Genomic DNA, 27,930 nt, shown 5'->3' on the forward strand with positions numbered 1-27,930 from the left:
TACAGTCAGAAGTGTGGGAGGGTGAGAGGATTCACCAGAGCCAGAGTGGGGAACAGAACAGGCAGACTAACGAAGTACACTGCTGAGGGGAGCAGCGGGCAGCAGGAGAGGTCTGTGTGCCATGTGGGTCCCTTGCTGGTGGCCGGGATCAAACCGACGCTACAGAGGCTGCAGGCAGCTTCGCAGCCCAGTGCTTAACCGCTGTGCCACTGGGGACGCCCTGGAATCTGGTTATTAACCATCCACCAAAATCATATTGTGAGAATCTGTTGACAGTGCCCAGCAGGATGGGACACAGGATAGAACAATCAGATACCTCAACTCCAGAGAAAATTAGCTATAAGTTGGAATTTGACTCCCATAACCAAAAGGCATGGGGGATAGAGTTGTTAACATTACTGTTGTTATTGTTGAATTGGCTCCTTAGTAGCTCTGCAGAGGGTCTGATATCTGTGACTACAGTGAAAAACGCTATGGTAGACAAAGACTATCCTTAAAATCCCTCAAAATTTTGGAGTTGGAAAGGATTCTAATGACCATCCAATTCCCTTGGTTTGTTTAGAGGAATCTGGCCCCAGACTTTGCATCACGGCTACTGGCTACTGCCCTACCAATAACTTACCCTGAATTCTTTTTATTCTGCAATGCTAGTCTCCCCATTTTTGTGGCTTTAAGTCAAGAGAATTTATAATATTGTGATGTAAAATGTAGAAGAGTTTCACCTTTAATGTTGATATTCATGTCCTCTTTCTCCACGACCACCTGCCAGCATGGACCGCACTACTCAGCCTCACTGTGCACTGTTCAGGTTTTGTGACCTCCCATTTGTTTCCTATCTTTAGGGCACTTCAATTTTCACTAGAATTGTCCCCTAAAGACATACGCAAAGGACAAGGTCAGAGCAGTCAGTTGTATTCCCTATTAGTGGCTTTGACAAGAGGCTTTGGGGAAAGAGGTTGAAACTAATGGCTGTAATGAAATTTTAGATTCTTCAAAGATTTCATTTATCTGGACTGTCAGTCTCCCTGTTAAATGCCTTTCTGTTCTGTGTACCTTTGCATATGGTTTGCAAATCATAATAACGTCTATAACTGAAAATTTGCTAACTTTTTTAATTGGGTAGAAAGGGCTATGAAACTTACTTTTAAGGAACATAAAATTGTGGGTGACAAAGGCAGTAGATTCTAGTATTGAGTGAGGTAGCATTTTGGAAAAATAACATAGAAAATCAAATTACTAGAGTTAAAAAGATACATGTAGTTTTCATACATGCGCATACACAAAAGGGAGATTATCTATCTATCTATCTATCTATCTATCTATCTATCTATCTATCTATCTTTCTATCTATCTATCTCCTTTTTGCCTTTCCCCAATTTAGTTAAAATGTAGTAGGTTTTTAAAAGATTGTTTTTACCATACAGTATATTTTAACCTAGCATTTTAGAAACATTTGACAAACGGATAGATAAAAATCTTGTGAGAATGTTACTTTTTATATTTTCAGATGTTGTGCACTGGAATTTATATTATTTCTCTTGAAATAACTGTATTTCTTAAATTTAATGCTTAAATGAAACAAAACAAAAGAAAACCTTGAATTTCTTGGTAGTCCTCATGCCCTCCTGTAATCCTTAAGTATATGTTAACTAGTTTCAGATGTGTTTTGTTCTCTGACTCAAAATCAGCCCTTTATTTTAAAAAAAGAAATTGTGTAATTAGTACTTAATTGCTTTGGATATTTTGGGCATTTAGAGGAGAGGATAATTAAAAGGCCAGAGAAATTAAATGTTCACAGTGTTCTTTATGTATATGTAATTTCTTTTTTAAAATGCCCTCTAAATGCAGTCCTGACAATTTAAAAATAAATGACAAAAAACCTAAGTTGTTTTTTAAAATTTAACATCAGTTTTATCTGTGAGTGCAATTTTGTTGATTTTTTTTTTTTAACTCAGTTGAAGAGAAAGAACCCTAGAAATCTAGTTCATCTTCTCTTCAGGCAGGTGTCATCACCTAAGTAATATCTGGCAGATAGCTATCACCTCTCCTGTGATCTTTTGGGAGAAAAATAAGAATTTTTTTTCTTCACTTCATAAATATCACATTTGATCAAATTTCAATACTTGGCATAACTAAGAATGGAATATAATCTAGTGGAACAAATGAGAACTTGGTTGATCTGCAATCTAGCCTGAATCTTTAACTATTTGAGAGATGTAGGTTTCTAGATCTTCATCAGGTATAAATTGGAATGTTAGATTAGTAATCTCTAACACTTTGCAAACTCAGAAATAACTGTGTTTCATTAGGCACACAATAGCAAAAGGCTAAGATTTTGTGGATCCAGAGACTCACAAGTCTGCTAAGAAATAAGAATTTATTAATTCTGATAATGAACATATGAACTGTGACATTAATATATTTGGTGTTTTTAATACATATCTTAAACCAAAAGAACCTTCATCTTTGCTATATTCACTGATTAGATAGGTCTACAGGATTTGGAGCTTGATTTTATATTGATCCCCAAGCATTTGGGGAGGTTACCCTAAAAATGCTATTGTAAATAATTATCACTACTTACTTTTCCTCTTCCTAACTAATTTTATTCTTCCCTTTTTTCTTAATCCTGATCATTTTTTTTGAAGATTTATTTATTTATGCATACAAGAACTAGGGTACAGGCCAGAGGTGCAGGGGGTGAGAAGATTCACCAGAGACAGAGTGGGAAGCAGAACAGGCAGACTGACAGAAATACACTGCTGAGGAGAGCAGCGGGCAAGTCAGGAGAGGTCTGCCATGCCATGTGGGTAGCTCCCTGGCTGGAGATCGATCTTATGCTACAATGACTGCAGATAGCTTCACAGTGCTGTGCCATCAGGGAAGCCCCTCATATATTTTCTTGAGGAAAACAGCAAGTTACTTATTTCTACTTGAGAATTTCAAAGAAACATAAAGTACCCTCTTGGCTAAAATAAGTGCAAAGAGCTGTAAGAACCTGGATGAAATATATGATTCTCCAGGAAAATATAAATTGTAAAATTAACTGAAGGATAGAGAAAACATCTGAATAGATCACCAAAAGAAATAGGAAAATAACCACAGAGCTGCCTACAACAGCCATGCCAGGCCCAGCCTGCCTTTGTTGAGGAATTCTCTCCAGACTTTCAGGACTGGAAAAATCCTTGAATGTTAGTCAAAATATCACAGATCAAGAGAAAAGTAGGAGAACTTTCAGTGAGTATCGAAAAAAGGAGATGAAGTCCCTTTTATGCTCAAGATGAACCTCAGACCAGGCAACTGGGAGCAGGGATGAAAGATACCTGTGAAAGTTAGCAAGTAAAAACCTCGATATTTGGGCCATGTTTGTTGTCCCTGAACCATGTTGATTCATGGGGAGTTAAATAAGGAATGAAAATTACTAAGTCTATCTAGGTAGGCTTTGTGGTAGACATGGATATTCATAAAGTGCATTTATATTTTATGTTATTATCCATTTTGAGCAAACTGTAAGTGAGGGCCCCTGAATGTGGGGTAGGTTTTAAAAATTGAAAAGGAAACATTTCCTATCTTCAAAACAGAGGCTTTAGGCCCAGTGTGTGACAGATAGGCCCATCACAAGACAAAGGAATAAACAGAGAAGGAGGCAGAGGGGAAGTATTGTGGGTTGATGACTAAGCCATAACCTTCAGATCTTAGAGTGGGAACCCTGACCACCCAAATGGTCAACTAAATTTTAAGTCCATAACCAATAGTTTGAAAAGCAATCTAGTGGTAAGGAGTCTTTCAAGAACGAGAGACCAGGAAATAAGCATAACACAAAGGCCAAGAAATCAGGCCAGATGGATAGGGCTGACCTGAAAAATCTCCCAGTGATAGTGATGATCAGTGATAGAAACTTTTCCTTGGACCAGGTGAGCAAGGCCACCTGTTTATTAACACTACTTCCTGTTCTTGAACTATCATTTCCTCTAACTTTGCCAAGATGTTCCTTCCTCCTTACTTAGAAAATCTAGGGAACAGTGTGATGGTTGAAATGTTTCAGTGAAACATAAGGCAATGAAAGAGTCAGAAGAGGGGAGAATATGCCCAATATATAACATAGTGTTTCAAATGAATGGAATAACTTCTTACTATTAAAAAAAAAAATAGTGTAATGTCACTGGTGGTGACACAGATGGTATGAAGCTACCTTTTTGAGTCCAGTCACTATTGGATCAGCTGTGTTCTCAGAGCTATGAGGAGAAGAAAAGGTATGGTTGTGCTGGGAAGTTTTCCACAGAAAGGTAGAAGTTCTCCTAGCCTCATCTTATGTTTCCTATTTAGGGTTTGGGGCTTGGGTTTTTTCATTTTTACGTTAAGGAAGTCATGAAATTTAAATTGTAGGTATTGTGACAGTAATTTTGGTGCAGTGAATAAGAATGCAACATCTGCCTTTTACAGGGATTTTTAGCATGTGCATTTGGATTGTGTGGTGACCTTTGAAATTTTGTTTTGAGCCGCTGTCAGAAACATAATCATTTTTCTTTCTGAAACAGATTTTCACATCTGCAAAGGTTGATCAAACTAGGATAGTTTTAATAAAATATTAATCTCTCTTTTTAATGTCAACCCAACTTTTAAAACTGTTCATCAGCTACCTAAAACATCCGCTCAAGGTGCTTGAGTTGATTTTAATGAATGCATTTTGCATTAAATATTCTTATTGTGACCTGAGTGCATCTAGAGGCTAGAAATTTTTTCCGTCTTGGTCCACAGCCCAGTTTCCAAATTCTCTTGTTTAATTACTTAATTTGTTTTTCCTTATCTCAACAGTTAAATTTTGCTATATTCCAAGAAGGAGAGATTGTTCTAAATTCTAGCATCCTTCAAAATCTGGCTAGTAAAAGGATTTTGACTTTTAACAAAATTTAGCTTAAATATCTAGCTTACATATGTGTCCTGTCATTAAAAGGTTATTTACCTTTAAAATGCTGACCTTTCAAGATGTACACAAGAGTGTTCTAAAACAGAGTTTCTGAACATTGGCCATGAAACCACTGTCTTGGGCTGACAAATGGATTGGAAATAAGCTACCCAACACTGGGAATGGGCCATTAATTTTAATCAAAGGTGATGCAGGAAGGCGAATGGGATGCATGACAATGTCAACAGCCCAGTAGGTGTTAAGAGACCACACAGCCTTCCTTGTTATTTGGTTGGGCCATTAGTTGAGGTTGGGTGAAGACAGAATGCCATGTCTGGAATTGAATGACCAGGTCACTCCAAAATCTAATGGAGAAGTCCTCATTTCAGAAATCACATTGTAATGCCATTAGAAGTCAAGGACAGCATTTAGAAAATATTGGACAGCGTGTTTTTTAACCAAGCACCTAGCTAGTTTTTTTCCAACTTTGTCAAGCTCTCTGTTTTCCTGCCTCCTTTCCTTCTGAATGGATCATTGATATTTACAGAGGATCGAGAAATCGAACAGATTTGGGAAAAAAAATCTCAAAGCCTGTTTGCTTCTAGAATTACATATTGTTAGTTGTAAGACTCTGGTAAATGCCAGAAACAATAGCATACTGAAAGAATTAAGCAGGGTAATTAATTCTCCGTGGTGGTGATGTCATTGTCTTTGTCCCTTTCTTGTGTTCTTGTGTGTAGGAATAGTTTCACTAATTGAAACTAAACTTTCTTAATTGCTTTAATGAAAGCATTTGTTTTATAATTGTAAAGGCCGGTGTGCTCATGCCATACTGTAAATTGTCAATATTGTCTGATAACATTAGTGGTATTCATGGTGGTGAAAACCTTTCTCTTAGCCAGTAAGTATATTTCATTATTTTGAGTATTTTCAATTATAAGAAAGGTAGCATATGACAGCTTGAATTAATGATGTTTATAATAAAGACATAAAAATGCAGAAGGGACAAAGAGGCATTTTTATATCTCTGCTTCAGGTTTGTTAAGAAAGTTCATTTATTCTGACACAGCATTGCATACATAAGAAAGATATGTATGATTGCTTTAGTAATTTTTGCACACTTTTAAGAAAGAAAAGCAATTATATTGCTGTCTTGTTAATGATATACTGTTATAAGTAATAGTATTTGTTCTTCCTATAGATGAAGATCAGCTCCGTGCAAAGGGTTATGACAAAACCCCAGACTTTATTTTACAAGTACCAGTTGGTAAGTCTCTAAACTCTGTTGTACATTTGTCCGTAGAGAAAAGGGATGTGTTTTTTAACTCTTTTTATGATGTATGAATATTTAAAAATGTAACCAGAGTAGGTTAGTTTTATAATATTGCATCTAGACAAGGACGAGATAGTTGGACAAGGTTATTTGAACAGAAAATAATACATTCAGATGAAATCTATGCCTTAAAAACTTTTACATATATTTGAGAAATAAACTGGTGTGCTAAAGACATTTTGGTTGTTATTTTTAAGTCATTTCTCTTAAAATACTGAATTTTTAAATTATGGTTCTCCTGATAAACCAGGCTCTTTTTGGTTTGCTTTCATAGTATTTGTCAACTTAGACAGACAGGCTTAAGACCAGGGGAAGGATTTTTAAGATGATGATGAAGCTGTAAGGGATGTGATTGTAGCAAAAGTGTTCCTTGTAATAAACACATATAATGTTTTGTTTTATAATCACATCCATAGATGACAATAAGGGCTCAGTCTTTGCTCATTAATGTGAAGCATAGAGGGTTCAGAATAGAGCTCAGAATTTTCCATCTTTCCTTCCCTTTGCTCTATATTAGTAATGCTTTGTCCCTTAGCTGTAGAAGGGCACATAATTCACTGGATTGAAAGCAAAGCCTCATTTGGTGATGAATGTAGCCACCGCGCCTACCTGCATGACCAGTTCTGGAGCTACTGGAATAGGTAAGGTCCCATTATTTTTCTCTTAAGATAAACGATACTCAGCTAAAATCTCATTAGAAAAAATATTTTGTTTAGCTGGTAAAACTGCTCATAGCCTTTGTTCTAGTAAATACGGAGACTTGATTAATGTATTCATTTCAGATAATTTAAACTTTTCTGCTTTTATAATGTTGCTTCATTTTTTAAAACCAAAATTCTCAGCATAAGGTCAAAATTAGTATAGACTCCGTTTTCCATTTTCCAGGGATTACATTGATGTCACTTAAAACCTGAATGCTGAGATGTGGTACATATTATGATATTGACACAGACTTTTTATCCTTTTGTTGTGGAATTTGTACTTGTTGTCAGGCCTTAAAAACTATTTCATCCTCAGCTCTCTGAGGAAAGTATCCAAATGATTTGAAAGATCAAAACAGTTTACTGTCCAACAGTAGAAAACAGTTTACCTACCAACTTCAATCCACAAATTCCAGAAGGCATGGAAATCTCCGTGGTTTCATTAAAAAGGTGGTGTTGGAGGAGGGGAAAGGATGCTCTATTATTGAGTACCCCTACACCCCACCCTGTGCTTGGGCCTGCAGATGATCTTTGTTAATCCTCACAAGGAAGTTACTTTTTTCTTATTTCACAGATAACTAGATTGATACTTAAAGAAAATAACATGCCTAGCTAGTTAGGCAGGGTTTGCATTAGAGACTTGCACTCCCAGCCTGTGCTGTTTCCAGCTCTAGTATCATTTACAGTACAACTGTTGCAACTTGGACTTTTTCTTATCACACCACTCATTTGTTTCCCCTTAGAACAGGAGGAGGGTCAAGTGGTAACCTTCTTAGATTAACTGTGTTCCTCGGTCACTGGCCAGTGGTGAGAATAGAGTAAGAAGATGACACTGGCTCGCATCATTAAGGAAGGAGACAGTAGCATCTGCAGACAGTAGTCTTATCCTGAAAAAAGAAACTGTGACAGGCTACTGAATTTGGCATTATATTGTTACTCAGCTTTACAAAAGGCCAGCGGACATCGCCCGTAGCAGCTGTGCTAAACTAAGCCCACTTTTTGCCATGGTAACAATGATCATGACAAAATGCTGAATGTAATGGCTTTCTTGATTTTCTTGTGTAATTGTGCGTAGCATTCGAGCTTTACTTTACAGGGATGGAGGAGGAAAGTGCAAAATGTTTTAGAAATCAATGCTGCTTCAGCGTTTCCTATGTCTTTTATTCAGCCATTATTCAAATTAGCAGTAATGTGGCAAATTGAATTTTAGATTTTTAGCAATTTTATGATGAGTTTGAAATAGTAAAGAAAGCATCATTTTTGATAGTATAGGGAAAGCAATGACAAGAAAATTGTATAAGTTTAGGTGGCTAAAGGATTTTAAAAACTGATAAACTGAATCATTATGCATTGAAACTAACCCCTGCCTCCCATACTGGTCAAATCTTTTATGAGACACAATTACAAATTGAATGCCAAATAATAGCGCTTACTTTAGAATGCCGAAAGCGTATCTCCATTCTAGAATAATGACCTTTTTAGTGCCTACTATGTGAGTAGCACTCACTGGTTTAGTGGTTGATTAAATGTTCTAGTCATCTGAACTGTAGACCTGTGGATTATTAACCTGACCTGAGGGGATCTGAGCGCCAGATAGCTTAATACAGTTTCCTCTGGATTGGATTTTAGATTATTTTGTTTCATTCTATTTTTCTATCCTAATCATGTTTCATGTGCACTACTATTGATTTACTTTCCCTAAACATATTCTTTGAATATATACTAAGTGGTCATAATTTATTTTGGGAGTGTTGTGAGATAAGGGAAAACCAGCCTTGGTCTGGAACACTCCCGATCACTCAAGGGGAAAATAAATATTACATAAAAGTCACTGGTATTACAAATGTCTGCAGAGAGACCAAGAAGTGCAAGTAGTACTGAAATTCAAAGTGGAACATAGGGCCTCCCTGGTGGCCTCGGGGTTAAGTCTCTATCACCTCTACAGCCTGAGTTTGATCCCTGGCCAGGGAGCTAACCCACATATGATGCAGCAGACCTCTCCTGTCTCTCCGGCTGCTCCCCTTAGCAGTGTATTTCAGTAGATCCTCTTGTTCTGCTCCCTACTCTGTCCCAGTAAATCCTCTCACCCCCACACCCCTGGCCTATAACCCAGTTCTTTTATGCAAAAACAAATAAATTATTTTTTTAAAATGGAACATAGAGACATTTACTTGGATGTAAAATTTTGGTTATAATAATGATGCCAATTTACCACTGATGGGACCTTTGGATGGGACAACCTAACCCAATTATGCAAATATGGGATCCTATTCATTTCATAGTTTGATTCAACACAGCTCACAGAGTAGGTGCTAAAGTTCTTCAGAGTTGGTAGAACTCATCTATTCCTTCTCTAGGTAGCCTTTTAAAGAGACTGTTGGTTGTCATTTGTGCTAATTGTTTTATTTGTGTGATTAGCCTCTAGTGGACATGAAAGATGTCACCACATTATCACATTATAGAAAATTAAACCGTGGATTTCACTATGGTTCAACCATGACCATGGTTTCTACAGTGAGATTGTTGAATCGTGACCATATATAAATCCATTTTTCCACACAAATAACCACAAAGCCCCTGATTTTTAGTTTAATATTTCTGTAAAAATTCTCTTTTGATATAAATTGGTATTTTTATTCAACCTTTCGACACCTTTTGATGAAGTTGCTCACACCCTCTATATAAGACATTTTCTTTTGTTGGTTTCCAAGATGTGTTCATTATTCTGCGGCTTTTCCTGCTGATGTAGCCATATACTCAGTGTCCTTTGCCGGCTCTCCTTACTCTCCCTGGAACTCACTTCACCCCTCCCTTTTCTTTTCTTTTTTTTTTCATTTATACAAGAACCTGGTACAGGCCAGACATGCAGGAGGGTGAGAGGATTCACCAGAAACAGAGTGGGGAACAGAACAGGCAGAAGGACCGAAATACACTGCTGAGGGGAGCAGCAGGTGAGATAGGAGAGGTCTGCTGCGCCATGTGTGTTTCTCTGTGGCTGGTGGGGAATCGAACCAGCACTGCAGAGGCTGCGAACAGCTTCACAAATGCTGCGCTCAACCGCCTGCGTCACCAGGGAGGCCCCACCCCTCCCTTTTCTATCTCCATTCACTCCCTGCCTGTTCCCTTGGAGATCTTTATATACTATTTCCATGCTGGTATCTCCTGATTTTTACCTTCAGCCCTGTATTTCCCTGGAATACAAGTTTGTCTAAACAGTCATCCCCTCAGTATCTCCTCTTGGATATCAAATTGTTATCTCAGATTTAACATGTTGAAAATTAAACTCTTCATGTTTTTGCTCCTTAAGCTCCCATTTCTACCCATGTTCAATTAATGATACCACAGTTTGTCTAGACACTCAGGCTAAAGATCTAAGAACCATCACTAACCATAAGCAAGCCCTTTCAACTCTGTCTTCATCAAGTCTCAACTCCTGTCACTTATCACCATGTTGCCCAAATGGCTCTCATTATTTCTGTCGCTATAGCTTCCAGATTAGTCTCCTTAAATCAACTTGTGCACTCATGAGGTCAGTTTTTCATACCCCAGTCAGAGAGACTTTTGGAAAAATGCAAATCAAATTGTGTCACTTGCTTCCTCAAAACTCTTCAGTGGCTTCCCATCAAATTCAAAATAAAATCAGACTTTTTGCCCTGATGTTCAGAGCCTGGCTGGTGTGCCTCTCCACACGTACCTCTGTCCCTTCCCCTGAGGTTCTCTCTCTCACAATTCTTCAGTCACATGGACTGTTTCAATCTTCCTTAAATAGACACCACTTATTTCTGCTTCTGGCTAATATTCTTCGACTCATAATTTCCTTCACGTAGATTTCCACATACTTTACTGCTCAGGATGTTTAGCTCTCTGCTCAAATTTCACTTTTCAGGGAGACCTTCCCTGACCACCTAGTTTAAAAGGCACCACCCTTAGTAATATCTCTCCTTGTTGTCTTTCTCTCTCATAAGTTTTCTCTCTTCCTTATTCCTCTGCCTCACTCCACTTGGCTTTGCTTTTCTTCATAATATTTACCCCTATCTGAATGAATGAATAGAATGTGGTTGGAAACATTTACATAAATACCAACTTCCTTGTTTGAATACAAGCCTTTAAAAGAACTTAACCTTTTTATATTGCTTTTTCTTATTACAATATGTGGTGTGTCCCTCATTCCTTTGTAATCAAAGCTTCAGGAGTTTTCTCTATCTTAACACTAAAAGTAAAAAAAAAAATTCAATGCAGTCACCTTTCCTAAAGTCAGAGGTACTGAGTATACAACATAAGCTGCCTTTCCTGCAAGTAGTCTCCCAAGCCAGATATGAACCTTGATTAAGTAGCTTCTCAAAATCCTATAATCTCTACTTCTGGGGAGTTAAAGGAAATAAAGAATACCTCTGAGAGGCATCATTTGAACTATAATATAGTCCTAAGTTATATAAGGCTGTCTTTACAATTGTATAGAAAGCATATGTAATTACCATATATATGTATTTATACCCCAAGACATAGAATTATATATGCAAATTGCATAAAAACTAATTCCCTATACAATCAAAAATTTTTAAAAGCCTTCTCATTTTACTTCTCTAGTCAAAAAGTGAGTTCTTTGACAATTCGACCTACATTGCTAAATATATTTCATGTTCTCTGGTGATAGGTAAAGAAAGAGACCAAATCTACAATCTGAGGCCAAATTACATACTGGGATACAATTTATGAGATTTTTAAAAGAAGCCAAAACAGATAACCAGTGCTCACTTTTCGTGGTTAGGCATAACATAGTTTGAATGAAAACATTGAATGGCCCTAAAATCAAAGTGCCATTTGCAGCTGTACAGCACATTGCACGCCCCAACAACTACTGACAAAGAGCATGGGAAACCTCAACTGCAAGTTCAGTCCTGCCATCTGCAGTTTGGGCACATTTTGGCATTTTGGCATCGGTAGATTTTATTTAAAACCAAAGTGCTCTCTGTGTGTATACTGCTCTATTTCAGAGAAGATCGAAGTTTATTGATTGGAAAGAATAAGGTGAAGTTCTGTTTGAACATGACTTTCCAGTTTGGTGACCCTAGAAATAATGGGAGGAATGTATCCTGTTCCTGGGTTTGAATCCAGACCATGCCACCTCCTCATCCCATGACTGGGAACAACTTACTTAACTTCACGAGCCTTTATTTTCTCTTCAGTAAAGTGGGGCTGATCATACTTTCTTCACCCTATTGCTGTGAAGATCCATTATGTAATAAATGTAAAGCATTCTAGCCCTGTCCAACAGTCAACAAATATTAGTAACCCACAGGTAGCTCGTAGCAGGTAAGAACGGGTGATCCTACTGCATAACCCACCTCCCGTCTCCTCCCATTCACTCTACACCCTAAAAGGAGTCAAGCTCACCTCAACCTGCATACTCAAGCTTCATGTACATTCCGCAAGCCGCTGCCCTGGGCCATCTCTCAGTCTAGAGGTGCACAATCTGGTAGTCTGCCCTCTTACCACACAGATGAGCCCAAAAGAGAGATCTGTGTGGGCTTTCAGAGAGGACTCAGGGCTCTTTAATGAGAAAATTCTGAGATCCATGGTACATGGAATGTGGCTGAGCTGTTCCTCTCCCACTTCATGAGTTGGGGCAAAACCAGTGGTGGGTAGAACAGAATCCTATGACATTTGGTTCCAGGCCATCGACTCCTTTTGACTGTTCTTAAGGACAGGGACAGTATTGAAAGAAGCAAATACATAAATCTCCCAAAGTCAGTTTTTCTGCTGGTATTAGGATATAAGGGGAGATGAGCACCAGAGGAAATACGGTCTTCGTCACATTTACATATCACTGAAAAGATTAAGAGCTGAGTTCCATCTGTCCAATTTTTGAACCTTTGGCTCCAAAGAGTCTGCTTTCCTAGAGGCAATGCTAAACTAATACCTTCTGCCACAAAAATTGATTTGATTTTAGTTCCTACCTCCAAGTATTTTTGAAAGATTTGTTATTTGCTCAATGATTTAGTGATTGCTTTCTCTGGTCTGTGCTAACTTGAGAGGCGAGGCATTTAAAATGGGCCTGCCAAGCAGTTAAGAGTTAGGAAGGTATTTTTTCGAAAATGGCCAGTTTTTCCTGTATTAAGATACATCCAGGAAGCCTGCAATTAGCCAAATCACAGATTTCCAGTTATTTCAGTTGTTAAAAACAAGGCTGATCACATCTGTCTTAAGTTGGAGTATATGCCTGAGCACTAGATGCTCTTGCAAACCTTCAATTACAGCAGCTTCAGAAGGCACTGCTGCTGTGTACTAACAAGTAGTCATCAGCAACCACAAGGGACAGATTGACTAATAATTAGCAAATTCACTGCAGAGGACTTCTCTAAAGGTAAAATATCATAATTTGCCTTTCCATCTCTTATAGTGTTGATGGTTGTGAGATGTTGATGTCCTGCTGTTCCAGACAAATTCTTGATACTCTTATAAGCTGGAGTAACCTCCAAATATTTGGAAGGGATAAAGAATGGAACTTCCATATATGGTACTTTTACAATGTTGAGTGTGTGCACGTGCATACACACATACTTGCATGATTTCTTACAATTGTTAAGTACCATGTGAATAGCCAAAATTTTCCCCAACAGAGAATTCATATTTTTTGCCATTGTTAACTGTTTTCAATGTGGACTTTAAATATAAAATTGAATAAAGAATAGAAATTTTGTCTTATGTCTTTAAAACGATATTGCAATAAAGAGATGGTTGTTGAGAGACTTGAATTATTCAAGTTAAATCAAAGGATTAACGAGAAAGAAAACAGACTTTAAAATAAATCGGTGAAATCTTTTCTCAGGACGGTATCTATCTGATTACTGTAGTCAAACATATACAGGTTTTTTATTGCAGGGGTGCCCAATTGACCAGTTTTCCAAATCCAGGGAACAAAAGAATTGTTGAGAGGATAACTCTTCCTGCTCACCCATCATAGTTGTGTTAATATGAGTCACATGCGGTGCAGAAATGTTACCCCAGACCAAACCCACGCAAGTGATTGTGTGACCATTGTAAGAATGAAAAACAGCCGTTATGATCACCCAGAGAGAGTGAGGGGAAAGTAAGAGATTCTATCAATAAGAAGTGAACCAGGAACACAGTTAGTGTCCGGAGCTCAAGGATACAGAGTCCATTTCTGAGAGACTAATATAAAATAATGGAAATCAGATTGAAATTAATGTCCAAATGACTTCAGCAGTGACTCTCAATCTTCCTATGCATTAAAATCATATGGGGAGAATTTTTTATTTTATTTTTTTTAAGATTTTATGTATTTATTTATTTATGCAAGCACTGGGTACAGTTAGAAGCGCAGGAGAGTGAGAGAATTCACCAGAGCCAGAGCGGGGAACAGAACAGGCAGACTGATGAAGTACACTGCTGAGGGGAGCAGCGGGCACAGCAGGAGAGGTCTGCACACCATGTGGGACCCTTGCCAGCGGCCAGGGATCAAACTGGTGCTGCAGAGGCTGCGGGCAGCTTCGCAGCCCAATGCTCAACCTCTGCACCACCAGGGGAGGCCCAAGGAGAGAATTTTTTAAATATTGGTGTGGGCTGTATTCCTAGAGATTTGATTTAATTGGTGTATGGTTGAGCCTTGACCTTGGAAGCTTTTGTTTTGTTTTAAAGACTAGTCTATATCCAAAATAAAACTAGTCTATATCCAAAATTAGAGTCTCCTTCTTTACCAAGTCATGATTTGGCAGCTAGTCCTAGCTAATTCCTAACCTGTTTGCTTCTGAACCATCTTGAGAAAAAGAACAGCTTTGTAGGGCCTCCCTGGTGGTGCAGTGGGTTGAGTGCAGCACTGTGAGGCTGTCTGAAACCTCTGCAGCGTGGGTTCAATACAGCTGACAGTGGAGATACCCACATGGCGCGGCAGACCCCTCCTATCTCACCCTCTGCTCCCCTCAGCAGTGTATTTCGGTCCTTCTGCCTGTTCTGTTCCCTACTTTATCTCTGGTGAGTCTTCTCACCCCCCACACATCTGGCCTTTACCCCAGTTCTTGTATGCATAAATAAATAAATCTTTAAAAAAAAAAAGAATAGCTTTATTAAAAAATACTGGTTCAGATCACCAAATACCTGACAGGCCCTGTGTTAGTAGAGACTCAGCTTCTGCCTTTGAGGGGCTGTTGGTGCAGACTGAAGTGGTAACTTGAGAAGACAGGCCCCAATCCTAGATCTCCCTCTGAACTCCGTAATTGCACTTCCTCCTCCACCACGCAGTGTGATGTCGGGTATGGTGACACATCTGTTATAAGAGGCTGCTTATTCGGCCATTTAATGAGTTTGCTAAACTAAAACTACAAGCTCTCCAGCATAAAAGTTTAGATTTACTTTTGTGTAGTTAGAGAAAATGTGTCAGGTTTTCTCTGTTGCTCTCTCAATAGTCCTTATTCTATATTTATTTTTTTTTAAAGATTTATTTATTTATTTGTACAAGCACTGGGTACAGCCAGAAGTGCAGGAGGATGAGCGAATTTACCAGAGAGGGGAACAGAACAAGCAAACTGACGAAACACACTGCTGAGGGGAGCAGTGGGCGAAGACAGGAGAGGTCTGCGCATCATATGGGTCCCTCACTGGTGGCCGGGGATCAAACCAGCACTGCAGAGGCTGCGGGCAGCTTCGCAGCCTAGCGCTCAACCACTGCACCACCAGGGAAGCCCCTTTATTCTATATTTAATATGCATATCCATAAGATTAATATAAAAACCTATCTTATACCCAGAGACATAGACCAATCCCTAAATTGTTAGATTTAAAATTCTCAAAAAAGAGTTGTTTTATATAGTACAGATTTAACAAATTCTGACTGACTTTTTAAAAAAAATATTTATTTACTTATGCATACAAGAACTGAGGTACAGTCCAGAGGTGTGGGGGTGAGAGGATTCACCAGAGACAGAGTGGGGAGCAGAACAAGTAGACAGGCCAAAAGCACTGCTGAGAGAGGCAGCGGGCAAGACAGGAGAGGTCTACCGCGCTGTGTGAGTAGCTCCCTGGCCAGCCAGAGATCAAACTCGTGCTGCAGAGGCTACAGACAGCTTCATAGGTTGCGTCTTAACCCCTTGCGCCACCAGGGAGGCCTCACTGACTGACTTTTCTAAAGATCAGTCTGAATTCAGAAGAGAACTGTAGATGTATTAAGGAATTATAGGATTTGTTTTATTTCAGCATTCATATTTTATTCTGTTTTGCAAGTTTGTTCCATGTAAAAATTAAATCTTAATTAATAGCAATATTTTTTAAAATCACTTTATTGAGATGTAATTGACATACAATAAACTGTGCCTATATTTGAAGTGTACAGTTTGACAGATTTTGACATGTGTATAAATTAATAAAATTGTCACCCTCACAAAGATAGTGACCATACCTACTACCTCCAAAAGTTCCTCATGCACCTTTATAATCTTCCCTTTCAATCACTTTGGCTCCTGAGCCCAGGCAAACACTGATCTGGTTTTGGTCACTATCAATTAGTTAGTATTTTCAGGTATTTTGTGAAAATGGCATCACACATCTTCTATCTGGCCTTTTTTTTTTTTTTCAACCATGTTGCCGAACATATCAAATGTTCATTCCTTTTCATTGCTGAGAAATATTTAGTTGCGTGGCTGTACTTTTTTATTTAATTTTGATCCATTTGTTTATTGAAGGACATTTATATTGTTTCTAGTTCTTGGTATTAGTTGTAAAGTGCCTATGAACAGTCTAGTGAAAATCTTTGTATGGTTTTATTTCTCTTAATAAATTACCCAGGAATAAAATGGGTGGGACATATGGTTAGTGTATGTCAACCTTTTTATATAATGACAAAACTGTTTTCCAAAATGGTTATACCATTTCACATTCCCATCAACAGTATTTGAAAGTTCCAGGTGCTCCCTAGTTTCCCCCTCTGTTGCGATAACCTGTCTTTTTTAACTTTATGCTTTCCAATAATTATGTAATAGTGTGATTTTAATTTGCATTTCTATAATGACAAACGGTATTGAGAATCTGTTCATATGCTCATTTGCTCCCTATTTCTCTTTTTTGGAGAAGTACCTGTTCAGTTCTTAGCCCATTTTTTAATTAATTTGTTTCACATTTTGATAATCTTTTAAGTACCCTGGTTTTAAATTATTCCCTTATGATATATGTGATCACCTATAAAATATTATCTCCAAATCAGTGGCTTATCTTTTTGTGCTCTTAATGATGGCTTTCAAAGATCAAAAGTTTTCCTTAGTTTGCCAGTTTTTGGTTTATGGATCATGCCTTTTATGTCATATCTAAAAATTCTTAAAGATTAAAGGCCTAAAACATCACCCAGATTTTCTCTTTGTCTCCTTCTAAAAGGTTTATAATTTTAGATGTACACTGGTCTAGCATCCATTTTCAATTGTTTTCATATATGATATCATGTATGGATTGAAGTTCATTTTCTTTCATATAGATATCCACTTATTCCAGAACCATTTGTTGAAAAGGCTACCTTTTCACCACTAAATAGCCTTTGCATGTGTGTCACACATCAATTGATTATATATTTTTCTTTTTCTAAAGATGTTTTTTTGTGTATCTTTTTGGAATCCTTTGCATTACCATGTAAATTTTAGAATCAGTGTGTAAAACCCTAAGAAGTCAGCTTGGAATGTAATTGGATCACATTTAATCAATTGTTCAGTCTAGAAAGAACGGATATCTTAACAATACAGAGTCTTCTGATCCATGAACATGGTATTTCCTTTTCTTTAGGTCTTGTAACATTTTTCTCAAAAATGTCCTGTGGGTTTCAGTTTACAAATTTCTGAAACTTTTGGTCAGTTAGTCCTTATATATTTATTGATTCTATTGGGAGCGATAGCTTTTTGGTTTGTTGTTGTTGTTGCTGTTGTTGTTTTAAAGATTATTTATGCATACAAGAGCTGGGTGCAGGCCAGAGATGCGGAGGGTGACAGGATTCACTAGAGACAGAGTCAGGTGCAGAACAGGCAGATATAGTGAAATACACTGCTGAAGGGAGCAGTGGGCAAGACAGGAGAGGTCTGCTGTGCCATGTGGGTCATCTCCCTGGCTGGGGATCAAACTCGTGCTGCAGTGGTTGCAGATAGCTTCGTAGTGCTTAGTGCTGAGACTTAATCCCTTGCACCACCAAGGTGGCCCTGGCTTTGTTTCAGTTTCCAGTTGTTCATTGTTATGGATTAATTGATTGTGCATATTGATCTTCCATCCTGTAATTTTGGAAAACATATTTATTAATATTTTACTTTTTTCGGTAGATGTCATAATTTTTTCTACAAAGATAGCCATTTTTTTTGTGAATAAAAACAGGTTTACTTTTATCCAAATGAATGTAGATGCCTTTTTTCCTTTAGCTATACTATCTGAAATCTATCTAAAGGTGAATAATAGTAATAAGAATATACATTGTTGCCTTTTTCCTAATCTTGGAAAAAATATATTTAATTTTCCCATTGAGAATACTATTAGTCATAGGTTTTTGTTTGGTACCTTTTATCAGGTTGAGGAAACTCCCTTCTATTTCTAGGTTGGTAAGAGTTTTCATAAAAAATGGATAATAGATTTTGTCTTTTTTAATTAAATTGTTAGTATAGTGAATTTGCAGTGATTGATTCTTGAATTGTACCAACCTTGTATTTCTGAGAAAAATCCACTTGGTCATAAAGTAATATCTTTTTTTACATTTTGTTGGATTGTCTAAAAAAATTAAAAATTAAGAATTTCTGCAATTGTCTTCCTGAGCAATATTGGTCTGTTGTTTATTTTTCATTCCAAAATCTTTACCTGGTTTTGATATTAGAGTAAAATTGACCTCATAGTATTCTGGAGAAATTTGTGCAAAATTATTATTTCATCCTAAATGCTAGGTGAAATTCCCCAATTTAACCATCTGAGCCTGTGGTAATTTTTATTGTTGTTGGAAGGTTTTTAACTATAAAATTTATTTCTTTAATATGTTGAAGAATTCAGAGGACCTAATTATTTTTCTTGAGAACTTTGGTATTTGTATCTTCCAAAATGTATTCATTTTATTGAAGTGGTATTGGAGTAACATAAACTTCCCCTCATTCTTTTAATAGCTGTAGAATCTGTAGTGTTGCTTCCTTTCCCTTTCTGATACTTATTATTTTTGCTTTTTTAAATCAATCTATTGGTCTGAAAGAACCAATTTTTTAATCTTCTGGAATAACTTTTATTGATTTTTCCCCCCATGGACTCTTTTCTTTTTAACTATTTTATACTCTTATCTCTATTATTTCTTTTTTTTTTTTTCCAGTTTCAATTCATTTCCTCTTCCTTGTGTGGTTTCCTAAAGAGGAAGGCTGAGGTTATTGATTGGAAACAATTCTTACTTTTTCTAATATAGGCATTTTAGTACTACAAATTCATCCAGAAGTACTACTGTATCTATTTTTCAAAGAAATATTTTGTGTTTTCACTTTGATTTGTAAGGTTCCAAATACTTTTATAATTTTTTCTTTAACTTATAGGCTATTTAGAAGTATGCTATTTTGTTCTCAGGCATTTGGAAAATTTTGAGAGATCTTCTTTCTGTTGCTGATTTCTAATTTAATTCTATCAAGGTGATTATCTTTTAAACACACTTAAGAAGAATATATTCAGCTCTTATTGGGTGGAATTATCTATAATTTTTAGTTTCATCAAAGTAATGATAGTGTGGTTCCAGTCGTGCACATATTGATGAGTATTTTGGTGGAAACTCTAGAAGACCCACAGGTAGTCTCTGGATTCTTTTTCTTTGCAGCTCAACAGCATTCTCAAAATGTGGTTGGCATTTTGCCCTGCAAAACACTAGCTGGTAGGTCATCCATTCTCAACCCAGTGACCACTGGACTTTTCTAGGTTCCTCCTCCTTACATCACAGTATGGAAACTTTATCCAGGCAGGAAGCTAGGGCAATCAGAGAGCTCACCTCATTTGTTTTCTATCACTCATGTGTCACTACCCCTTGTTTCTTGATGTCTGTTGTAACCTAATTCTGCTTTTTGGTTTATTTCCAGCAGTAGGATATATCCTATCCTTATTACCCCATTTTGTTTCCAAGTAGATATCTCTCAGTGATGGTTTTTAACAGAAAATACATTGTAAACCACTTTGTCCGACATTAACCTTAATCTTATTTATGCTATTTAAGTTATAGACTTCATTGTCATTCTAACCTGATTTCTTAAGCATCAAGTATGAATAGAATAATTTATGAAGGAGTATGTGCAAACCTTCAGGTTTCTTTCTTTTGATCTCTCTCCAACAGACATTCCTATATTCTACTTCTTTATCCCAGACTCCTGACAGTTGAAATGGAATTTTCACCATTTTTTTGCCCAAGAAAATGAAGACTTTGCTATAGTCAAAGCCAAAGGTTCTACATATTGTGTAATATGTATAATAGGTATTGTGTAATAAGAGCAGAAGCCCTTAGTGTTTGGTATAATTCTTTCCTTCTAATTTCTAATTGCCTCTGGAAATCATATTCTTGTAAAAACTAAACTACTATTAAGGATTTAGTTTATCTATTAACACAAGCCACTTGTATTCTTTTGTGTTTCTCTTGCTCCTTTACATTCTTTTTTTTTTTAAAGATTTATTTATTTATCCATACAAGAGCTGGGGTACAGGCCAGAGATGCAGGGGGTGAGAGGATTACCAGAGACAGAGTGAGGAACAGGACAGGCAGGCTGACAAAATACACTGCTGAGGTGAGCAGCGGGTGAGACAGGAGAGGTCTGTTGCGCCATGTGGGTATCTCCCCCGCCGTCTGGGGATCAAGCTCGTGCTGCAGAGGCTACAGATTGCTTCATAGTGTGGTGCTTTACCCCTTGCGCCACCAGGGAGGCCCATGCTTTTTTTTTTTTTTTTTAAATCATAAAGCTCATCAACATAAGTAACTATGAGGCAACCATAGTTGTCCTTGTTGGCTTCAGCCATGATTCTTTCAGAGCACTCTTTTAATGATGAAGGTAGAGAAATAAAGTGATTGGTTGTATTCATAAGCCAGGTATATAAGACCATTTTGAATTTAATACTAGACCAAAATATTTGATTGGCCACCATTGCTTTTCATTTTTTCATTGTTTTAATGTGAAATGAATATATAACCACTAATATTCTTTACACAACACATTCAAGGAAAGTCATCCATCAGCAGTAAGTGTAGCTATATGACTGAATTCATTAGATACCGAGTTCCTCCTATGTAGAGGCAGCATATTATGAATTTTAGAGCATACAAAGATGAGCAAAATCTAACTTTCCTTCGAGGAATTTAATTCAATTTGATAGAGAAACAAAACATACATAGATTGCTAAGAAAGCTAATACTGAGCATCATCTATGTTCAAGACACTCATTTATTATTCTCTTTAATCTGTATAACAGCCCTATTAGCTACTTACTAGTATTTTATCCTCATTTCCATGAGAGAGTTGAGACATAATAAGGTTAAGTCACAGAACTAGAGAGACAGGCAAGGTTTTAAATAGAAGAGTAGCATTATCAGGACCTAACTTTAGGATGATAATCTTCTGATAGAAACAAGAAGTTGGGGATAGGTAAATGACTGCTATTACAGTCACTCATATTGAAATGATCCGCTAATTCCCAAATTGTAACATTTGCACTAGAAAAGGAAGGAGTTTGTAGGTGAAAATAAAGGCAGAGAAAATAAAGGCAGGATTTACAGTATTCGGCAAGTAACTCTTATGTTATTTTGGGGGTATGGAACAAAGATGACTTTGAGGATTTGGTATTCATGGTAGGAAGAATAATGATGCTATTAAATAATTGCAGTGAAAAAAATAACCTATGCTAACCATAACTTCAGTTGCAACATTCAGAGACATCTAAAGTCAACTGGGTTGTGGGATAAGAAGTACAATAGATGGATTAGAGATGGAATGATTTAGGGAAATAAATTATGTTTTCACAGAGAGGGAGAAAAATACCTATTTTTATAGGGAAAAGAGGATGATATAATGGCATCCATAATAAAGTTTAGAGCATTGATTATTAACTTATTAATAATCTCTTCTAGCCAATAAAATTATTTCTAAATCTACTGATTTGCAGCTTCTGTGTCTTATATTTAAACATTGTGAAGTAATTTTATTCTAGGTACGTTGATCTGATTAATTCAACTATTGATAATTAACAGTTTGTCTTTAGTTATATGGGTTTAGAAAGTTGTACCAAATGTAAGAACCTAAGAATTTTAACAACCACAGTTGAAAGAAACCTTGGGAGTTGTGTTTGTCAAGCAACTAGGAAAACCATTCATGCATACCCCACATCCAAACTCCACTGGCAGCCCAAACGTAAAGAACTGAAAGGTCAATCCTCTTCCTGCTGAGTGATGGTTTGTTGACGTATTTTGACACACCGGTACAATGCTGAGAGGATCTGACCTTCCTCCAATACTGAGGGACTTAGATTTGGTCCCAGTACTTGACACTCATTGCATTGCCCTCTTTGCCTCCTCAAACATGAAGTGCTGTCTTTAATAGAGAAATATTAAAAAACTTAATGCACCTGCACGGTTGCTTGTTAAACTTCTCTTGCCTCCTTTCTCCAATTACTATAAAGTTGAAAACCTTACCTTGAACTATTAATGCTTTTAATTAAAAGAAATTAAATTCATTTTTCAAATGATGACTGTGAAAGGAGATTTTTAATGCTTGAATCAGAAAAAACTAAACAAGTCAGTTCTCATGCTGTATGTTTTACATTTCTTATTTTTGTGATAGAAATAATTTTTGGAGTTCAGATGTCTGAAGATTACCTCTAAAGTACAAAATTAATGTGCATAAAAGTAAATTTCAGGTAGCTTTGGAAGAAGTTCTCTCATAGGTATATCATGTTGTAAGATTGAAGAGTTAAGTGAAGGCCAGAAAACTCTCAAGAGAATTTTCTGTCATGCATGAATATGGTCTATGTTGGATTTCTATACTTTGAAGGAGAATTTGAACTAGTTACCCATATAATTTAAAATACAATATCATGGTGATGTGGGGATGGAAAAAAATTATATCATTAAAAAATTTTTTAAATATAAAAATAATTAATCAGCATGTTTTTATCAGGAACAGGTATTCAGAAAGATTTCTTACCGTCTCCACAATTAGTAAATATAAATAATAATATTCTCTATACATTTAGATTGTACTTTGCAAAATGTACAAAAGTTTATGTATTTGTCATAATATTGGAAAAAGGAGTTTTCCAGTATTTCAGTCCTGTTATTTCCAAATGTGATAACTGTCTGCTAAATGAAACTAAAGTACTTTTATTCAAGATGAGTATTTTAGTGGCATACCTAAAATTACCACTAAAATCTTAAAGTACTTACTTGCTTGACTATGACCCATAATATTTTGTGTAATCTCTGGAATTTCCAGTAGCGCTCTGGACATCATGTATCTTTGTTTGAATTCTCTCTGTTTTTGTTTTCTCCACCCTTGCCAATGTTGTCATGTCACTGGCAGCCAATTCCAAGTACCTACAAAGCACTTTCAGTTCCTATCTAGGTGACTGCAAGACTTCGGGTCCAATTTCCTGGTCTTCCTCATTCAGATTAGCCCTCTAAATATGGGAGCTGTGAGAACTGACAGCCTGACACTGCTGTCCAGGCCTAGACACACACACTCCATTGTGCCAAAGTGTGGCACAGACCTTACCTATTTGTGTAATCTTCAATTAGCACCTGTGTCTGATGATGCAGATGTATTTCTCTTTGTAGAGCCTCTATCCACATGGGAATAGTTGAAAACCTCTTTTCATATAAATAATACATGGATTAATTTTACTTCACGGTGATAGGTTTTCCTGTTGAAACTTATGTGGCCAAATTCTCTTTTCTTTTCTAACAATTCTTCTTGTAACCCCTCTTCCAGTCCCACCCCCACCCAGCATGCACCCAAGCATACATACTGATTGCTTGAATAAACAGCAAATCCATTTGAAATGACAGGGAAAGGGTTAAGTCTTGACAATCTTTTTTACTAGGTTTATTAGTGTGTTACTGTCTATTCACTTCTTTCCTCTAAATTCACCCATAGAAACACAGGCATAATAAATTAACCAAATGTTTCTAATATTATGGTATTTATATACATCTTTTTCTCAAAAAGTACACCACAAAGTTCTGTTTTGTTACTAGCTTCCTGTCCTGCCCTTCTTTGATAAACTCTGTGTAAAATTTCTTTCATTGTAGTGAGAAGAAAATATACTCTATCAATTATTTTAAAAAGCAATAATTCGTTATAGTTGATCATAAATGTCAGGAAGCAAAGACCCAGCTGAAGCATTTTGTCACTAATCATGCTGTTTTTCTTCTAATTAGTTAATTTACATTTTACAAATTAAGGGTAAAATTCAGACAGAAGATAACATCATAGCTTTAACTGACCTATATTTGTATCTGCCAAATTTAAGTTAATTAGAAATGTAGATGCTGTTTGTTTTATCTGTCAGAAAAGCTCATCTTTTTTCTTAAAAAAAAAAAAAAGTAGACACACTTTTTTTCCCCCTCAGCATTTATCATCTAAATAATAGTCTTGCCAAGATGGCAGCCTCATAATAAACTCTTTTCAGTGGAGTGATGGGTAATGAAGCTTGCTTGTGAAGGCAGCAAAAAATGTTGTCTGGCCAAATGCATGAATATGATGGCTAGAGAATCAGTGGACTTTCTCAGTCATCAATCTTTTTAGTAGCCTCTTATACATCTGAATATTTTGATAGATGATCTAATAATTGAGTTATCTATCTTTCTAACTATCAGAGTTGCATAAAAATTATTCTCACATGCTACTGAATATTAAATATATTAGGCACCCAGTAAATTTTTCATAAAAGGTCCAAAAGGTGAAAGGTTTTTGTTATTCTATAAATACCTCTTAATATGTAGAGTGTTAAGCCCTTCATTCCCTCTGTGAGAGGCAGGTATGTACTTAAAAAGAAGGACATGTTTAATTTAAGTAACACATACAATAGCGAGTGAAAAGTAAACTCTGGTAAACTTATAGCTATAATTCCGCAGTATAAAGTGGATTGCCCTTGCACACCTAACACCAATGATACATTTAATGTGACACGAATTTCCATACAGGAAACAGATGATGTGGGTATGATTTTGATGCACCATCATTTGGAGAGTAAGGGAACTCTACCAAAAGGGGAAACTTGCATTGCAACCAACTGCCTCTACCTTTTCTCCTGGTGAAACAAAACCAGCCATGTACTCTTTTCATTCCTTTCAAAACTATCCCAAGTATTCATGCATAAATAATTCTGTCCTTTTAAATGGCCTTATATTTTATTTTTTTTTTGTTTTGTTGTATGCTGCTCTATTAAAAATGTATCAACTAGTCTGTTTCACTGGGATTGAAAGTGGCAAGAACAATTGGCAAAAACAGATCAGTTACAAAGTAGGCTTTCCTCTACCCCCCATTATCTCACTTTTTTAAAGATGTATTTTTATTTATTTCTGCATACAAGAACTGGGGTGTAGGCCAGAGGTATGGGGGGTAGGGGGTGAAAGAATTCACCAGAGACAGAGTAGTGAGTAGAACAGGCAGATCTACTGAAATACACTATTGAGGGGAGCAGCAGGTGAGACAGGAGAGATCTACTGTACCATATGTGGGTTAGTTCTCTGGCCGGGGATCAATCTCAGGCTATAAAGGTAATAGTGCTGATACGCAACCCTTAGGCCACCAGGGAGGCCCCTCATCCAGCTTCTTGAAGATGACCTTGCCATGATGACTTCCCAATAATCAACATTAAAACAATTCTGTCCTGGGAAAGCAGGCATTTGTTTGCAGGTCTGAAGAGTTACCAGTCCTGTGCATCTTGAAAGGCACTCAAATGAACAGGGTCTTGTAAATTGGATTTCTATTAGCTAGTCCTGATGATAGCTCTTCATCAGTGGGATGGGAGGAAGTGCTATCAATAGCTCCAGCTCTAAGTATCTCTGTTTTCTAAATGCCACACTTATTCTTGGTGTTTCTTATCCAAAATGGTGATGAATGCTAAAATTACCAGAACTAATTATATTTAAGGTCTTAAATAAACCTTAAAATATGGACAAAACTATTTTAAATGCTTTTCAAATTGAAAAGCACTTGGAATGAAAATCAAAGACACAACGGCCGGAAGCAAATAGGGTAAAAATATCTTAGGTCTTGTTTTCCTTATAGTTCTTAACATTGATTTCACTTCACAGTTGCTCTATCTGTAAAATTTTGGAGTGATATACCGTCTTTCTTTTCATTTTCTAGATTGAAAATAATAAGTGAGAAGAAGACAAATTATAGCAATCCCTCTATTGCTTATATGTGAGGGGCTATTACTCTCTGGTAGTTTGAGCTTTTCTTGGTTGCAAGAATTTTGCTTCTATTACTTGAGGTTGAAAAAGTCCAATGGTCTTTTTGTTGTAAGAGCTATAGGTGGGAATTTTAAACTCATATATTACTTATTTAAAATTATGCATTTAAAACTATTTGAGATGACCATCTTGGGGAAGTTTTAGGGGAGGGAATTATCTTTTATTAATCAAAATAGCAAACATCTGTGTTCTTTCTAGTCTGTCTTTTGATTAGCATGGCCTCATCCATCACTGGTCTTTGATATGAACACCAAGAAGTCATGTTCTATTGTTTTAAATGATAAATATGCCTTTGTCATGAATACTCATAGGCAACCAGGATTTACATCTGAATTGTTAAAGTGTAACTGCCCAGCTCTTGTGATGAGTGACATTATTAGTGAAATAAAGAAGTTTTTAATTTGTCATGGATGGTCCTTAGATGGTGACATGATGAGACTATGTGGGTTGTGATGCTAGAAAAAAATCATCCTTCCCCCACTATTTTTCTAAGATTTGTCATTTATCAAGAAGAGGCAGTCTGCCACGGGAGGTTCTCTGTGATTATTTTTACTTTAGTAACATTAGTCGTCTTTCTTTAGGTTTTATTATGTAGGGTTAATAGCTAGAAATGCTTATCAAAAGCAATACTACTCGAAATAGTAGGCTGCAGGTGATCAGTCAGTATCTAGATCTTTTTTTGTATAACTATTATTGCTAAAGACAGTCTCTTTTTTAAATATGGTACCTTGACATCTTTGCCCTCACACACTCACATCTATTCAAATATAGTTATGTATGTTTATTTATATAAATTCATTGACACATATACACATCTACCTGCACAGTTTTCTGTTAATTTTTAAAACCCTCCACTTCTCAACTCAATTGTTGTATTTGACTCTTCAGCTAAAGAATTAGGACCATTAAAATTTAAAATATTGTGATATCTTTGTCTTGCCTAGCTTGCTTTGGGAAAGATTTCAGCTGACATATACTTACTATATTTATTTCTACATTATTAAAAAGCAGATATCCATATTAAAGTTTTGTCATGCGATAAAAGTTTAGAATGTTTTATGTTTGTAATAAATGGTTCATTCTAATTTATGTATAGAAAGTATTGAGATTTGGTATTTCAACAATTAGTGATCTCAAAAGAAACTTTATTTCTTTTTATGCGCTTTGTCTATAACTTTAAGACATTTGTTTTAAAAGTACAAGGAATGAGAAGTTTTCATTGTTCTTCTGCAACAAAACTGACTGATTGGTTGAATTATCCAAAACAGCCTTTAGCACAGAATGTTAGGGATTTACAAGAGAATTAAGCTTTATATTTTAGTGTGATTCAGTATCTCCATAAAATTCATGATTTCATCATTGTAACAGCCCTACTTATACTAAATTTGGGATCATATTCTTTACATCATGAAAATCTTGAATTTCTTTGTTTGGATTACATTGAATGACAATTTTTTGAAATGTATTTCTTGATTGTCAAGAAAAATAATTTTAAGGCCAAAAATGTACTTTATTAGAAACTAAACCTCATCATCTGGGAATTCTC

At 36.4% G+C, this 27,930-nt stretch overlaps 1 protein-coding gene across 6 annotated transcripts in view; it reads left to right on the forward strand.

The window, feature by feature from the left end:
• CDIN1 (CDAN1 interacting nuclease 1) overlaps positions 1-27,930 on the forward strand; it is a gene marked incomplete at both ends in the record, with an annotated part of 207,844 nt that overhangs the window by 112,414 nt on the left and 67,500 nt on the right. For 3 of the 6 annotated variants that reach the window (XM_084241352.1, XM_084241354.1, XM_084241355.1), the window contains 2 exons: positions 6,108-6,173; positions 6,775-6,880. In XM_084241352.1, the coding sequence (XP_084097478.1) occupies positions 6,108-6,173; positions 6,775-6,880 (172 nt within the window). Of the gene's footprint in view, positions 1-6,107; positions 6,174-6,756; positions 6,881-27,930 lie in introns of all 6 variants that reach the window. The other 3 variants (XM_084241356.1, XM_084241357.1, XM_084241353.1) reach the window with 2 other exon arrangements.

This window comes from Talpa europaea (assembly GCF_964194135.1).
Source record: "Talpa europaea genome assembly, chromosome: 8".
NCBI classification, from domain to species: domain Eukaryota; kingdom Metazoa; phylum Chordata; class Mammalia; order Eulipotyphla; family Talpidae; genus Talpa; species Talpa europaea.